General features: G+C 48.9%; 1 protein-coding gene across 2 annotated transcripts in view; it reads left to right on the plus strand.

Annotated features, from left to right (window-relative positions):
• UACA (uveal autoantigen with coiled-coil domains and ankyrin repeats) overlaps positions 1-14,446 on the plus strand; it is a 28,194-nt gene extending 13,748 nt beyond the window's left edge. The window contains exons 4-18 of one of the 2 annotated variants that reach the window (XM_058846478.1): positions 543-607; positions 1,429-1,486; positions 2,007-2,077; positions 2,177-2,283; positions 3,112-3,293; positions 3,820-3,857; positions 4,005-4,088; positions 4,617-4,724; positions 6,158-6,256; positions 6,454-6,490; positions 7,147-7,199; positions 8,303-10,981; positions 11,528-11,680; positions 12,586-12,651; positions 12,750-14,446. In XM_058846478.1, coding sequence (XP_058702461.1) covers positions 543-607; positions 1,429-1,486; positions 2,007-2,077; positions 2,177-2,283; positions 3,112-3,293; positions 3,820-3,857; positions 4,005-4,088; positions 4,617-4,724; positions 6,158-6,256; positions 6,454-6,490; positions 7,147-7,199; positions 8,303-10,981; positions 11,528-11,680; positions 12,586-12,651; positions 12,750-12,821 — 3,872 coding nt within the window. In that variant the 3' untranslated portion in view covers positions 12,822-14,446. The remainder of the gene's footprint in view (positions 1-542; positions 608-1,428; positions 1,487-2,006; positions 2,078-2,176; positions 2,284-3,111; positions 3,294-3,819; positions 3,858-4,004; positions 4,089-4,616; positions 4,725-6,157; positions 6,257-6,453; positions 6,491-7,146; positions 7,200-8,302; positions 10,982-11,527; positions 11,681-12,585; positions 12,652-12,749) is intronic. The other variant, XM_058846479.1, reaches the window with a different exon arrangement.
• The last annotated feature ends 1,944 nt before the right edge of the window (positions 14,447-16,390 follow it).

Consider the following 16,390-nt stretch of genomic DNA (forward strand, 5'->3'; position numbering starts at 1 on the left):
GGGATCAGCATTTCTGGGTGAGAACAACAGGATAAGAACAGTTTTAAATGAAGTCGAGGTGAGGATTCCAGTGGAATGTTGTGGGAGGTGTTTGTGTGCCCAGCTGAGTCTCAGGAGCTCAGAGTTCATCTGTACCTTCCACATTTCCTTGTGTGATAGCAGAGCTTGTGGGAGGCCATGTGGAAGAGACAGTTAAAAACAGGTGCTAATTTCCAGCTTCTTACCTGAAATGACCAGAATTTAATAGGTTTAACATGAAGCTGAAAACAAGAAAGCTCACAGAGATAACTTGGCCTCTTCCTCTTATGGGAAGAGTTTATTTATTAAATCCTTGTGTGGCGTCAGATGCAGCATTTTGGGATGGATTTCCCAAATGAGCTCTGATCCCTGACTGGAGATTCACTGGAACAGGAAAAGGCTGTAGCAGAGTGAGGTGTGGACAGGAGATGTCAGAGCACACAGGAACTGTTGTATCTCAAATGCTGGGAATATTCATCAGGAATATTCATCCTCACTCATCCCTAACCCTGTTGTGTTTTTAGGCAGAAACGCCCTGCATTTGGCTGCCAAGTATGGCCACGCTTTGTGCTTGCAGAAGCTCTTGCAGGTACTGAAAATACAGCTTGTCTCTTACAGCTCTTGAATTGAGGGGGAAAGGGTGGCTTTAAGTACACTGATTCAAAATTGGGATATGTGATTCCTTTCTTAACCAGACTCTTATTTTAAAAATAAGATTCATGGGGAAAAGACCTTCTCATGTTAAATACCAGGTTGTGACTGAAAGAGGGCTAAAATAAAGAAAATAAACTTTTTTTTTTTTTAAATCTTTTCATAGACTATCAAATCAAGTTGTAGTTTGTGGTTGTTGAAGAAAATGGGGATGAGTGTCTTGTAAAGATTGCAGTTCCCTGTCTGAATGCAGTTTACAAACAGTAACACTGGCTGCTGCAGAGCAGTGTTTGCTTCAAAAGCTGGGTGTTTATAGCCACAAACTGTCACTAATGAAACAGTGTTGGGGGGTTGTCTTATGTTTGTGTGATGTTTATTTTTTCTTCATTTATTCCTGGTCAGTGCATGCTCATTTGATTTTTATTTTTTTGTTGTTGTTGTTGTTATTTTTAATGGGTCCTTTTAAACTTTTATTTGTTGCATGTCTCCATGCAGAGCTAAAGGCTCATAATCTGAAAAGTCTAATGAATTGTGCAATTCCTGTGCACAGCCTTAAATTTGTTTTACACTGTGTGTGTTTAGAGCCCTAAAGTACACAAAGTGCTCTTTCTTTCATGTCTGTCACTGTATTTGTAGCTCCAAACTTGCTTATTTTTTACTGAAGTAATATTTTATTCCTTTAATTTGCACCTCAAAGCAGCTGATGTTGTAAATGCAGTCTGGATTCTGACTGATAACTGGGGTTATTTGTTTTAACAGTACAATTGTCCAACAGAGAATGTGGATCTCCAGGGAAGAACTGCTCTTCATGATGCAGGTGAAGGGCTTTGCTTTGCTGGTAACTGTATGGAAATGAAGATTTAATTGATGGATTTACTTCCAGATGGGCTGGATTCTTCTCTTTTAATTTTGGTGACTGTAGGAGGAGAGAGTGTTTTATATTGTCATGACATTTGTCCTCGAAAATGAACGTGACAGTCTCACAGAGCTTGGAGGTTTGAGATGAAATTGAGTAAAATCTTCAAGTACCACAAGCAGAGTTTTAGGGCAGTGCTGAGAGTGGGTTAGGACCCTTTTCTCTGGGTTTTCTGCATCCTCCTGCTGCTGCAGAGCATGTGGCACAGGGGTGTTTGATCTCACAGGGGTGTTTGATTTCTTTTGGGTGCTTTGGGTGGTGTGAGAGCTGAGCCCTGCAGCCTTGCCAGGCTTTAACTCGGCTCTGGGGATTTTGGTGAAGCAGATACACCCAGGGATGTGCCTGGAGCCTCCCTGGGCTGCTCTCACAGCTTGACCTCCCCTCCCTGCCCTGTGTCCCCTCCTCCCTGCTCTGTCCCCAGCCATGTCCGACTGCTCCTCCAGCATCCAGCTGCTCTGCGACCACGGCGCCGCCGTCAACTCCAAGGACGGGGTAAGGAGCCCTCCCCTTCCTCTGCACAGACCTGCTGGGCTCCCCTGCCTCCTCCCCTGCCCTCACCCTGTCCCCCTGTCCCCTTTCTTTGTCCCCCAGGACGGGAGGACACCGCTGGTGCTGGCCACCCAGATGTGTCGCCCCGTTGTCTGCCAGCTGCTCATCGACAGGGGGGCCGATGTCAACGCCAGGGACAAGCAGAGCAGGTGAGGCCTGCAGGGCATTGCTGGAATTCCTCATTGCTGGAATTCCTGCTGGAAAGCTGCCCCTTGGCACGGGAAATGTGCTAAGTCTGGGGGAAGAGAGCCTGGGATTTTGTTCAGAGGTGGATCTGCCGATTCCACACCGCAGATAAACCTGGCCTTTTTTCCCTGCTCCTGCTCTCATCCAGAATATTCCCAGGCTTGGTCTTGCCAGCAGGAAACCTACACTTGGTTGTTGAGAGGGATTTTCTGTCCAGAGCAGCCTTTGTGCACAGTGGGCAAAGGTGGTTCTCTGGCAGCAAGTCCTGAGTCCATTGGAGCTCCCAAGGGACCTTGAGCTGTTTATTCCTGGGGGCAGGGCAGGGGGGTTCTGCTTGTAGCTGCTGCTTTTGCCAGTTATTTCTTGGAGAATTCCTCCATGGCACGAGGCTGGTGTGGGACAGAGCCTGGAAGTGTTTGGGGAAGCACTGCCAGGGCTCCTCCCAGGCACCCCCTCTCCAAACCCTGTCTAAACTCCTTGCCTGGTGCTTGTTTTGTCTGCTGAGATTTCTGTGTGCTGGAGGAGCCCAAAGTCCTGGGAGTTCCCAAACACGGGGTGACTTCCAAAGGCAGCAGGTCTGTGCTGGTTTTGTGGGAATACTGCTGTTCTGGTGGGTTTGTTTGCTTTTTCACAAATATTTAAACGTTGCCTGAGTGACTTTTGAAGGCGGTTTCCTCTGTGGACAGAAGGGAAGGTGCCTTGGCTGAGGTTTCTGTGATCAGACACAGAGGTGGCGGGGCTGGCTCTGTGAGTGGGCTCTGTGGGATCCCTGCATCTCTGTCCCATCCCAGGACTGCCCTGATGCTGGGCTGTGAGTATGGCTGCAAGGATGCCGTGGAGGTGCTGCTCAGGAACGGTGCTGACGTTGGCTTGACCGACGGCCTCGGGCACGACTGTGCTTACTACGCCAGGATTGGGGACAATATCGACATTCTGGCTTTAATAAAAGCTGCCCTTGAGGACTCCAGCAGAGGTAGGAGGAACCTACAGCACTTTCCTTTGGCTGGGATCGTGTCCCTGCTCCTGTGACTCCAGGAGCTGTTTTGGAGGGTGGACCTTTGACCACAAAGGTCATAATCTGCCTGTTTGGGAGGGGAAAGACAGTTTTTTGGGGTTGTGTGCTTTTAGCAAAGCTTTTAAGGTGGTTGCTGGCTCTGATGCCTTGAGCAGTAACAGTATTAATCATGGGAGTAACAGTATTGACCATGGGAGTTATTTACCCTAATTTATAGAAACAGCCTTTCTTTTATAGAAAGATATAGCCTTTATTTTATAGAAAGAAACAGCCTTGATTTTATAGAAAGAAATAGCCTTTATTTTATGGAAAACCCTGTGGATGTTTCCATGTTTGATTAATTGGGGGGGTGTGGTGAGCTATTCTTTGCAATGCCCTCCTCCCAGGGTGGGAAGGGGATAGAATTAGCTGAATGTGTGGCATTGTTGCAGGAATCTGAATGAAATGCCTTATGTAACTTGCTATTTTTGTGGTCCCTTTTTAGGGAGAGACAGCGTGAAGAGAGGGCAGGCTGAGCAGAAGGTACTGGCTGAGGCCATTTGTCACCAGGGTGTTGAGAGGGGGATCCTCCCTGGGGGCTGAGGGCAGTCAGGGTGAATTCCCCTGTCCCACTGGGAGTTTGGGAGGCTGGGATGGCTCTAAAGGAATCTTCTCCTGCTGCACTGACAGGTCACCAGCGTGTCCCAGAAGTGGGGCCGGGGCTATGGAGCGCAGGAGGAGCTCAGAATGTTCCAGAAGGAGCCCAGCGCTCAGGTGGGTGGGGAGGAGCCTGTGCATTCCCACAGGGATGAGGACAGGCTGGGCTGCTGGAGTCAGCACAGTGATCCCATCAGAAAAGGGCCTGTGTTGCTGTTTGCCTCAAACCTAATTGCCTGATGTGGAGTGTGGCACTTCTGCCAATGAGCTGTAAACTTTTTCAGGACAAAACTGCACTTTTCTGGGTAATAAATAGTCCCTGTCTTAACCTTTCCTCGCCTTTAACCTTCTGCCTCTGCAGTAAAATCAGTCCAAATGAGGAAGATTTATTTTTTTTTAACATTCTGAAGAGATGTATGTTTGTGTCTTACTAAAAATAATCTGAATCATAATTGTTCTACTAACCAGCATTAATTTTCCCATCTCATTCCCATGTCATTGCAGCTTTCAAAAGGCTAGGCAGGCCTTGGAGTCCTCAGTAAATCTGCTGGTTCAGAGTCTTTACCTTTCCCAATGTGTGTGTAGCGTGGGAAGGACTTTATCTGTTTGGTTTTTTTTTTTTTAATTTCATATTTTACTTTTAAGGAGTTGGAGTTGGAAAACCAAGATTTGAAAGATCGGATGAGAGAAGTGCAGGAGGAGCAGAGGATGCTGCTGGACAGAATCAGTGGGCTGCAGCTGCAGCTGACTGAGGTAAAGCTGCAACCCCCAGCTGGTGCTGAGCACGTGGAATCAGGATGGGAATGGGATCACTGCTTTCCTGGGAATTACTGCCATGTGTGTGTCACTCCTTTGCTGCTGGAAAAGCCTCCTAGTCCCACTGGAATTTTGAGGAGGCTGATGGTGCCTCCCAGTGCAGCTCTGGAATTTGGAGGCTGAGCTTCATCTCTCCTCTGGGTGTAGGTGCTGTGTGGCAGGGCTTTGTCATCAGCTGATTCTCCAGCTGTTACTGGAAGTGGCAGCATGGGGAAAAAGTAAATCTTCAATTGGCAAGAAAACAAAGCCAAAGGTTTTCAACAGAAGTTTCTCACCCAAATTTGAAATGTTGATTTAAAAAAAAAAAAAATTCCTTCTTTTTGGAGGTCTAAGTGTGACCAGTAGAAGGAAGGCATAAACAGGATTTTTTGTTGGGTTTTTGCTTTGTGGAGGCTGTTTCTTTGCTGTATTTTTGTAGAGGTACATTAATGCAGCTTCTCCTAAATGTAGCCCATGGATAGAAATAATATTTCTTAGTGCAGTCACTGGCTTGTCTGAACTCCTGTTTTAAGCACTGCCTTTATAAAACAAACTTCTTAATAATCACTTCCCAAAATCAGCAAACTTCTGAAGAGCTGTGCTCTGCTGCCTGAGTGCTGTCTGAGCTAGAAAACAGGAGAGATTCCAGTTTCCAGAGACATTACTCTGTCAGACATCCTTAACTCCTGGCAAGAGAAATGGAAAATAGAGTGATGAAGCTGGCTGGAAATTGGAAAGGGAGCATTAGAAATTGGGGTGGATGTGTCAGCTGATGAACTGTGTGTGAGCCCCTTAAACATCACTGACAGATGACTTGGGGGGGGATTTTTTTGTGTATTTTTTGCAGGAGCAAATGTTTGCAGATGATCTTGAGAATGAGGTAGGATGTGTCACCTGCAGGTGTGACAGGACTGGGGAGCAGGGGATGCAACTCTCTCTTTTATTTCCTCTGCAGTTTTAAATTCATTACTTAAAAGCTGCCTAGAAATGCCAAATGAGGTATCTGCTGCTGTGGATCAGTTTGTGCAGCTCCACAGCATTTCTGGTACTACAGATAATTATCATTCCCCTGGCTCCTTTGAAGCACACTCAGGATATTCAGCACACTGGCAGCATTAGGCATCTCTAGTGACTTCCAGTAATGCCAGACTAACAAATATGCATTAATTAAACATAGCAGGTGATGTTGGTGGATATTCTTCACTCATTCTTCAGGACTCCTCCTGTAGAGGAGCAGTCCTGAAGAAGAACTCCAGAAACAAAAAAATTAGGGATTCTTTTGGTGCTGATCTTGGTTGAAGTTCTGTCTAAACTCTTTAAAAAGTTACTTGAGTTCTTACAAACCTATCCATTCTTGTGGCTTTGGCTATGTGGCACTCCTTCTCTTTCAGAAAGATGAGCTGAAGAAAATCCTGACTACCAAGGAAAAGCAGCAGGAAGAAAGTTTAAGGACTATTGAAGCTCTCAAAGCTAAACTCAAGTATTATGAAGTATGTTGAGTGGTTTGAAATGGGGTACAGCAATTGAGATTTACAGTAGGAAATACTTCAGCATTTTAAATTGCTGAAGCTGTTGAATGGCTCTCACTGCAAAAGCTTGCCCTGCCCCTTCACCCCTAGTTTAACACAGAGCAGAAATCTGAGATGAGTTCCCAGCTTTACTTTTGTTCCTTGCTCTTTGATTTTAGGGTGAATCTGCGGGCTCTGGAGGTAACTTTGGAAACAGTAAGTACAGTTAATTGTTGAAGCTTGTTGTGCATGATGGAGTGTGAGAATAAAGGGCTTTTGGTCATCTCCAGGCCCTGTGTGAGCCCCGAGTGCTGGTAGGGGCTGCAGGGCACCACTGACCGATCTCCCAGGGCTGCCTGCCCTTGGGAAACGTGTCTGGGGCTCTGCTGTGTCCTCTGGTGAGGTGAGGAACGAGCTGAGCAGGATCCCTGCTCCTCCTGTGAGGAGCTGGAGCCTCCTGCTCCCTGCCCAGCTGCAGACATGCCCTGCCCTGTGTCACACAAGGGCTCTGGACAGCTTCAGTGACATCTGGAGTGCCTGGCAGGAGGAGTCCTGCATGTGCAGTGCTGGGGATGCTTTCCCTGCTCTGCTCAGTGCAGACACGAGCTGGGCAAGCTGCCAGCTCTGAGCCTTGTGCAGGACCAGAACCCAGCCTGGCAAAACACTTCTCTCCTCCTCAGGAGGACTTTGGCCAGGCTTCCTGTGGGGATTAATTGAGTAGAAGTTGTTTTAATAACAAGTACTTATACACCAGCCTTCAGCCTAGTGTGACCCCAGTGACCAGAGTAAAGCTGGGCAGGAAAATCAGTGTTCTTGTGATTGTGTTACTGTTTTTAACCAGAGCCTAAACGCTGTTTGCTTTGAAAATCCAGGGAAAGAAGATTTATTACTTAAACAAGGCCAAGCATTTGCAGTGGAGTCCCAGGTAATAAATATTTTACCACTGGAAGGAACTCAGACAGTCGTGCTGGGAAAGCTAAACGTGCTTGTAAATGTGTGTTTATTTAGCATTGCTTCTGAACGCACAGTTTTGAGGAATTCTCACTTTTCCATGTTTATTTTTAACTGTGGGTGCCCTCTAGAGTCCTGTCTGTGACAGGGCTGTAAATGCTGGGAACTGCAGGCTCTGTCAGGAACCCTCCTGTAAAAACGTGTTTTACAGAGTCACTCTGTGAACTGGGGATTCATCTCCATCATATTTTTCTCATTTAAATTCAGCTAATATACAGATGATTTCATTTTCCTGCCTGCTCTATAATAATTCTGATAGCTATCAACCTTTTAAAGCAACAATTTGGGTATAAATGAGGTCCAGCAGACCCTTGGGGATGGAATGAGGTGGTCTTTAAGGTCCCTTCCAACCCAGACCTTTCTGGAATTCCAAATGACTGCATTCCTCAGTCTTTTCAGGCTCTGTTATGGCATTCTCTGCTCTGATTCCTTATAAAATTATTTTCACACACTTGAGGGATGGGAGAAATACCTTAATAAATTAAATTTGTTCTAGCAGATGAGTGATTAAATATGAATGCAGAACAGGTGAAGTGGAACTGATGCATTATACCTGCCCCTCTAGGTTTTGATGGGATCTTGGGCAGGAATTGTTCCCTGTGAGGGTGGGGAGGGGCTGGGATGGAATTCCCAGAGCAGCTGGGGCTGTCCCTGGATCCCTGGAATGTCCAAGGCCAGGCTGGACGGGGCTTGGAGCAGCCTGGGGCAGTGGAAGGGGTGGCACTAAATGGGCTTTAAGGTCCCTTCCAACCCAAACCATTCCATGATTGGGAAGCAGTAATGTAGAGCTATATTCAGTATTTTTGCTGTTAGAAGCTGTTCTCTAATAGGGGCAGGGATAACTCAGTGTAAAAAAAAAAGGAAATCCCTTGTACAGGTTATTCTCAGATGAACTGGATTTTAGACAGGTCCCAGATTAGATAATGGCAGTTCCCATATTAAATAATGAGTAATAAATACGTGTATGTGACCTGTCAGAGCTGTGAACTTTTGCTTTTTGTGCCAATTTCCCTTCAGTCCAGGTCTATGCTGAGGCCCCTGGAGCTCTCCCTGCCCACCCAGTCACCCAGCTCAGAGAAGGAAAGTTTAAAGAAAGAGCTGGAGAGCCTGAGGAGCAGCTTTGGTGCAGCCAAGGAGGAGATCAGCAGGCTGCAGAGGGAGCTGGCCCTCAAGGGCTCCGAGTGCCAAGCCCTGGCCGCGGAGTGCCAGAGGAGCAAGGCGGAGGCAGACGGGCAGATCAGACAGCTGGAGGATGCTCTGAAGGACGTGCAGAAGAGGATGTTTGACTCTGAGGGCAAAGTGAAGCAGATGCAGAGCCACTTCCTCGCTCTGAAGGACCACCTGAGCAACGAGGTGGCCTCGGGAAGCACCAAGGCCACCGAGGAGCTCAAGGAGCAGCTCCGGGAGATGAAAACCAAGTACGAGGGAGCCTCTGCTGAGGTGGGGAAACTGAGGAACCAGATCAAGCAGAACGAATTGCTGGTGGCAGAGTTCCAGAGGGACGAGGGGAGGCTGGTGGAGGAAAACAAAAGGTTGCAGAAGGAGCTTGTGAAGTTGGAGATGGAGCGAGATAAAAGGGGCAGGAATGTTGAGGAGTTGGAAGGGCAGCTGAGAGACACAGCAGCCAAACTGGCCCAGTCTGTGAGCGCAGAGAAGTTCGAGAACATGAAGAGTTTGCTGTCAAACGAGGTGAATGAGAAAGCAAGGAGGTTAGCAGAGGTGGAGGGGGAGCGGGAGAAGCTGCAGGCAGAGGTTGTGCTGTTACAGAGGGAGTCTGAGAGCCAGAGAGCTCAGCTGGCACAGCATGTGAAGCCAGAGGAGCACGAGCAGATGAGGAGTGGGTTTGAGCAGAGGAAAGAGGAGCTGGGGAAGGCAATTTCTGAGCTATCTCAGAAGAATGAGACTCTGCAGAAGGAACTTGAAAGATTGCAGGCTGATAACAAGGTGCTGAAGCAGCAAGTCCAGATGCTGAAAACTGAAATTAAAAGCCAGAATGTGCCTTTAAAAATTCATGAGGAGTTGAAGAAAACAAACGATCTGGCTGTGGGTGACCTGACAAAAAAGCTTTTTGAAATAACAAAGAAGTACAATGAAAGCAAAGCAGAAGCTGAAAAGTTGCTGGCAGAGAAGAAGGACTTAAGTGAGAACATCAGCCACTTCCAAACTGCCTACCTGTCTCCAGAGCAGCACAAGAAAGAGGTGGAAGCTTTAAAATCGAATGGCATTGCCCTTGAAAAGCAGCTTGCTGAGCTCCAGAAGAAATACGAGGAGGAGCAAGCGAAAGTGGGCAAACTGGTGAGTGAGAACACAGGCTTGAGGGACACCCTGAGGGATCAGTACGTGCTGGCCACCACGCACGAGGAGGTCAAAACTGTCCTGAACAGCACCCTGGAAAAGACCAACGGGGAGCTGTCAGATCTCAAGGGCAAAATTGGAGAGATAAAACAAGAGTTCCTGAGGGTAAATGAAGAAAATGGAGCTTTGAAAGATCAGGTGAAACTCTTACAGAACCAATTAAAGACGGAGTATATAAGTTTGAAGGATCACGAAACCACGGTAAACACTTTAAATAAAAGCGTGCAAGAGCTGCAGGAGAAGAATGCTGCCATTAGGGCTGAGCACGAGAGGGGACAGGATGAAATCTCACAGTTGCACGCAGAAATCGAAGCCCAGAAGAAGGAACTGGACACAATTCAAGAGTGCATCAAGTCAAAATACGCCCCGGTGGCCTCCTTTGAGGAGAGAGAGCAGAGCTTGGAGGCCACAGTGAAGGAATTACGGGCGCAGCTGCAGGAGCAGGAGCAGAGGCGCAGGGAGAGCGAGGAGGAGGCGCAGAGGTGCAGGGAGGAGAAGGAGAAGCTGCAGAGCGGGGTCGTGTCCATCCAGAGGGACCTGCAGCAGAGCCACGTGCTGGCCGAGAGGTCCCGCCAGCTGGAGCGGCTGTGTGCCCGCGGCATGGAGGAGCTCAACCTGCAGCTGAGGGCTCTGCTGGGCAAACACTCGGGCCAGGAGGGCCAGGAGGGGCAGGAGGGGCAGCAGGACGGGGCCCTGGCACAGCAGCCCCCAGCACAGCACGTGGAGGCGCTGAGGGAGGCTCTGGCTCGCACGGTGCAGGAGCTGCAGGAGGCTCTGAGCAGGAAGGAGGAGCGATACGGCCGGGAGACGCTCCTGGTGCAGGAGCTGCAGCAGGAGCTGGCTGAGCTGAAGGAAGGCTCGGTGCCTCTGCTGGAATACACCCAGCTGAAGGAAGGGCTGCAGGGAGAGATGGCTGCCCTCAAGTCCAGCCTGAAGGAGAAGGAGGCGGAAAGCCAAGCCAAGAGCGAGGAGGTGCTGGGGCTGCAGGCGGAGCTGCGGCTGAGCCGGCGGGCCTTGGCCGAGCTGCAGGGCCAGCAGGAGGTGGCTGTGGCAGAGTACAGCTCCATGAAGAGCGCCCTGGAGGCCCAGGTCAGCAGCATGGCTGGCCACCTGGCCAGCATGAGCCACAAGTACGAGCAGGCCTGCGAGGAGGCTCTGCAGGCCAGGAGGAGCGAGCTGTCCCTCAAGGACGAGAAGGAGCTGCTCCAGCTGCGCAGCTGCAGCATCGAGCAGGAGATCAAGGACCAGAAGGAAAGGTGTGACAAATCGCTGACAACCATTATTGACCTGCAGAAGAGGATCCAGGAGTCTGCAAAGCAGGTGGAAGCCAAGGACAACAAGGTGAGATCTGGGTTTCACGCTCCTGATGCTCTCGGTGTTTGGGGACTGGGCTGCAGCTCCTGATGTGTTCCAGCAGCACTTTGTGCTGAGCACGAGGTACCCAGGGCTGCCCCAACGCAGCTGAAGTCCTGATTTTACATTATGCAAAGCTTTTCCTGTCCCTTACATGTTCATGGACATTGTGTGGTGTTTAAATTCTGTTAAAGCTTCAGACTTCTGGGCACATCCCCCATCCACTGGAGCTGTGTTTGTTGGGTATCTCTGACTTGCCTCCTAAAGGTTCACTGTTCCTTCTGGAAGTTAGGCCTGGAATGTCCTTAGATTCCCCCCTTTTCCAGTGCCTTTTGTCACTGCTGACCTGCAGGGTCTGTACCTGGCACACCCCAGGGGGAACCAGCGCGTCAGGAAAGCGAAGCCCTCTCTCAGCAAGCTGGGACAGAGACCCTTCAGTGCTTGCTGGGCTTCCTCAGACTCAAAGGATTTCTGAAGAACACTTTGCACTGAGACATCCTTAAATGGTGTTTTCTGTGGGTTTTTTTTTTAAAGATAACAGAGCTGCTGAACGACGTGGAGCGCTTGAAGCAGGCTCTCAACGGCTTGTCCCAGCTGACATACACCACTGGGATCCCCTCCAAGAGGCACAACCAGCAGGTGGAACTGCTCCAGAGCCAAGTGAAAACACTCCAGCAGCAGCTGGCTGTAAGTGCTCACACAAGGTGTTGTCTGACGTGCAGTAGCATTGCTTAATTCCCTGTATAAACAGGGAAATCTGGATGTGCCCGCTGGAGCAGGGGCTGCAGCCTCACACTTCACAAGTGCAATAGCCGAGATTTTCTTGGGGTTTTTTTCCCCTGAGTTGTTGCTTCTCTGTAATTTTTTTCTGCTCTCCTCTTCAGTTTGAGTTGCAACACTTGGCAACTTTTCCAGATGAAAAGGATGTGAGCAAAGCAGGAGAACTTGTGCTTATGGGGTACTGTGCTCTGATCCTGCCAAGACCATTTCTGAATGCAGCTTTAGCCATTTCTTACAACCATGTGTTTTTTCTCACCTCGAAAGGCTGAGGTGGTAATTTCTTTATGGCTTTGAGCTGTGTTCCTCTGCCTGCAAGCCCTGTGTGAGTTGTTTGTCATGAAGCAGTGACAGAGCAGGGGACATGTCCTGAGTGCTGGGACCTGGCCTCAGTGTAAAGCTCATTATTAAATGTGTTTGAGCAAAGTGAGTTCTCCTCCTGCTCAGGTTCACAAATTCATGTCAGAGTATTTGCAGGGTTGATTCTTACAAGGCAAAGTGTTGTAAAGTTGGGGTGGTTTTAACCAAGTATCTGCTGCTGCTGGTGAAACAAGTGTGCAAGGTCAGGAGCTGGGCTCTGATGGTCCTTTCCAGCTCATTCTGTGATTCTGTGATCTCAGCTCCTGGCTGGCTCTGGCAGCCTCCCAGCGAAAGAGCAGCGACTTTTATTCCTTGATTAGCGGAGGGGATAAAACTTCCACCTGGAAATTCAGCTTGGGCTGGTCTGGCAGTGCCCAAGAGCAGGTGGCCAGGGCTGGCAGAGGCAGAGGCTGGAGGGTGGGGAGCTCACCTGGTGTCCCTGTTGTCTCTCCTAGGACGCCAAGCGGCAGCACCAGGAGGTGGTGTCGGTGTACAGGACACACCTGCTCAGCGCTGTCCAGGTGATGCTGAGTGAGGAACCTGCTGGGGCTGGGGGGTGGTGCTCAGGGTGGTGCTCAGGGTGGTGCTCAGGGTTTCTGACCAATGTTTGCTCCTCCAGGGTCACATGGATGAAGATGTCCAGGCTGCCCTGCTCCAGATCATCCGGATGAGGCAGGGCCTGGTTTGCTGAGGCTGCTGTGCCTGTGGGATGAGAAGCTTCAGGGCTTTATGTGGATATTAAATGAGTGATGCTGACAAAGCTGCAGTTACAGCCTCCCAGTATGAAACAACTCTCAAAGCTGAAGCATTTTCTTCTGATAAAACACTAAACCAGGGCTACGGCATTTCAGGCCTGACACTGTTTTCATGAGATGGATGAAAGGTAAAGAACATCTTGTAAAACTGTCAAAATGATGACATAGAGGTTAAATTAATTTAATGTCTGATTGACCACTTATTACAGCAGGACCTATACCCAGAAGCTCCAGTTGATCCTTGAACTTGAACTCTCATGGGATGGTTAAAAATAAACTGTGCAGAGGAGTGTGGCTGAGTGTTGTAGCTGTGGATGTCCCTTAATCATTAAGAGCAAGTGGCTCATTTGTCACAGTGGCTGAGCAGGATGTGCTGTGACACACACAGGAAGCTGTTTCGGTGTCTCTTGTAACTTGGCTGGCCAAGTTACAGCCTTTATTTAATATATAAGCTTAAGATTTAGTGCCTTTACTTCTACAAGACTTAAAAAAAATCAGGTTTTCCATCCAAAAACGAACAGTCCCTCCCCCCAGGATGTTCCTGAGTGCTTCAACCCTGACTCCTGCAGGCTGGAGGAGTGGGGCTGGAGTGGGGAGCAGCACTGGGATCCCAGTGCCCTGCTGCTGCTGCTGCACAATTCCATTCCTCATCAGGGTGGGACTCACTGAGGCAGCTCAGGTATTGCATTTTCAAACACCAGCTCCTGGAAGTCTGAGCTGGAAATGATGTGCTTTAATCTTACTTATGGGGGAAGATGTCGGTAGTGAGGATTAATGAAAGGAGAGTTTTTAATTGCTGGAATCTCCCCATGAAACAAGGCTTCATTTTTAACTGAAGGATGGTTTCCATAAGGAAGTTTCATAAAAAAAAAAACAAAACATGAAATTTGTTACTGTTCAAGGGAAGTCTTTGAGAAATGAGCCTGTTAACAAATGGGGCTGTTTAAATTGAGCACCAGGGAGTGCTGACCTCAGACTACTTTTTAAAAGCCTTTGCTGATAAACCACCAAGGGGGAATGTGGCATCCTGATGCAGAAAAGCCAAACTTCCTCTCTGTGCTCCTGAAAAATGAGGGCTGGAGTCAGAGTTCCCTGCTCTGTGGTGTTTGGGCTTCTCCAGCTGCCCCTCCAGGCCCTGGGCTCCTTTTCTTACAGCAGGGTTGTGTTTATCTCTTTTTTTTTTTTTTGTCCCTTTTTGGGCAGAGTCTTGTAGGATTGAAGAGGCCACGTGGAAGCTCCAGACAGTGATGGATGTGCAGGGCAGTTTTTATATAGAAATACCCTTAATATATTTACTAAATACATGTCTGTAGCAAAACAGATCTGCTGCTGCTTTCCTTTAGTTTCTTAGAGGACTATTACAGAAAACATCTCAGAGTAAAGAGTTACTTTTTAGCCAAATTCTTTTATGATTGCATTACTTGAAACTTATTGGAGAGGATTTGTTTTGTTGTACTAACTGGCCTATTTTGATATTGTGTTTCCTTACCCAGGGAGTTCTAGGTATGTTTTTCTAAATCTCTCCCGTATTACAACAGCAATAAAAAGGTTTCTTCTTTTTTTCGTGTTGTAGTGGTCAGTTCTTTCTAAGGTACAGGAATATCAGTGGAGTTTTGAGCTTTAATAGGTGTGGATTGTGTAAATCCTGGGAGAATGGGGGGGAGGTGTCTCCAGGCTCGTGGAATGAAAAGTCGAAGCACAACGCTGTCCCCTCCCTGGGGAAGGTTCCACATCCATGGGCAGCAGTGAGGGGAGGAAAGGGGAGGTCACCAGAATGTCAAATGCCACCAGAGAGTCTCGGTGTCCCCCGGAGCAGCAGCGCCACATTACCGAGCTAATGGAGCCTGGAGCTGGCCTTGGCACGAGGCTCTGCTGTGGAACAGCTCCCTGGAAAGGGAATTCTGCCTTTTTGTCTTGAGGAGCTGGCTCAGGAGTGCCTGGGAGTGCTGGCAACTTGGAGTTTACTGCTTTTGTCATCTGCCTGTGTTGCTCTGCCAACTCAGAAAATTACCTTTTAATAGGAAGTCCATCCACGTAATTGTCACGGCCATTAGGTCAGATGGATTTTACAGGAAGAGAAAAAGATGCTGAGCGTTTAAGGGCCATTAAATTGTGCAGGTTTTCATTGGTGGGCTGCAGCCTCCAGGCAGCACGACGCTGGGAGGGATATTTATTTCTACATTTGCAGAGCAGGGGAGGGAATACATTGCAGAGGAAAATAGGACATGAAAATGGGCTGGTTTTCCACTTGGTGAACAGCTACTTTTATTTCATAATAATTAGTTTTACACTTCATTAAGTGATGGGGCTTTTGCTTATATACTTTAAGAATACAGTGGAGAAGATTTAAAAATTCCCAGCAGGGCATCAAGTTACAGTTTTATAATGTAATGAGGAATTTCAGAGGGAGATGGGATCTGTCTAAGGAGGATCAGGGCTCGGATAAGAGTTAGTGTGAGTTCAGAGACACTTCTGCCTGCCCTTGTCTCACAGTACAACTTGCTGGAGTTTGGGATTGGGAAGGTTGTGCCTTCTGTCCCAGGGGACAAACGAGTGGGAAGTGCTGCAGGATCTCAGATCCTGCTCAGAGAGGGGACAGGGGTTGGACATTTGGGGGTGATTTCTCCTGCTGGTGTTGGGAGGAGCTCCAGCCCAGCCCAGGCAGCATCTGGGGGTGCTGGGGGGGAAATGGGGCATTGGAGGCTCTGGCAGGGCATTGCAGATCCTTCAACAGCTGATTTTACAGGAGCCAGCAGTTCCAGCATGGAGTGTGGAATTCCCAGGGGTGCTATCCATGATTTCCTTGCCTGGAAGGGAATGACCCCATCTCCTCCCCTGAGCTGTCGGCAGCTGCTCTGAGCTGCAGCTCCGTGGAGCTGTCAAATTCCCGAAAATGCGGATGGAAGGCAGCTCAGTGTGGATCTCAGCTCGTCAGGCTGGCAGCCTGGAGCTGTTGGAGGTTTTGGAGGTGCTGTGCCTAATCCTGCACGCTGACACAGAGTGGGAGGCTGCACTGGGACCTCGGCTGTTCCCGTGTGCTCCTGATGAGAAATCCTCAGGATTCCCCAGCCCCTGCTCCTGTGTCTCCTCCAGCCCCAGGCTGTGATGTCTCCCACCTCCCACTCCTGCTGAAAGGTGAAAAAGGCGAGAAATCAGCGGGCAGCGAAGCTGGGATGAGAAGGAGTTCTTGGCAAGCAGCAGAGCCTTGCAGGAACGTGTGGGCAGGGAGAGCAGGACCTGAGGAAAGGCTGGCAGGGTTCCCCTGAGGCTTCAGCTTCACCTGGAGACAGGGAAGGGTACAAAAATGCAATCATTTGGGCAGCTTTGAAGAATTCTGGCAGTCTGCTTCTTGTATTTTTCTTCTCCTGAGTGAGGACATAAACAGACCTGAGGAAGAGGATGCAGGGAGAGGGCTCTGGGGATTCCCTGGAGTGCATCCACAGGGAATTCCACATCCACAGAGGGGGCAAGGACACACCAGGGGCTCCCACTGCCAGGGGGAAGG

The sequence above is a fragment of the Poecile atricapillus genome, chromosome 11 (assembly GCF_030490865.1).
Source record: "Poecile atricapillus isolate bPoeAtr1 chromosome 11, bPoeAtr1.hap1, whole genome shotgun sequence".
In the NCBI taxonomy this organism is placed as follows: domain Eukaryota; kingdom Metazoa; phylum Chordata; class Aves; order Passeriformes; family Paridae; genus Poecile; species Poecile atricapillus.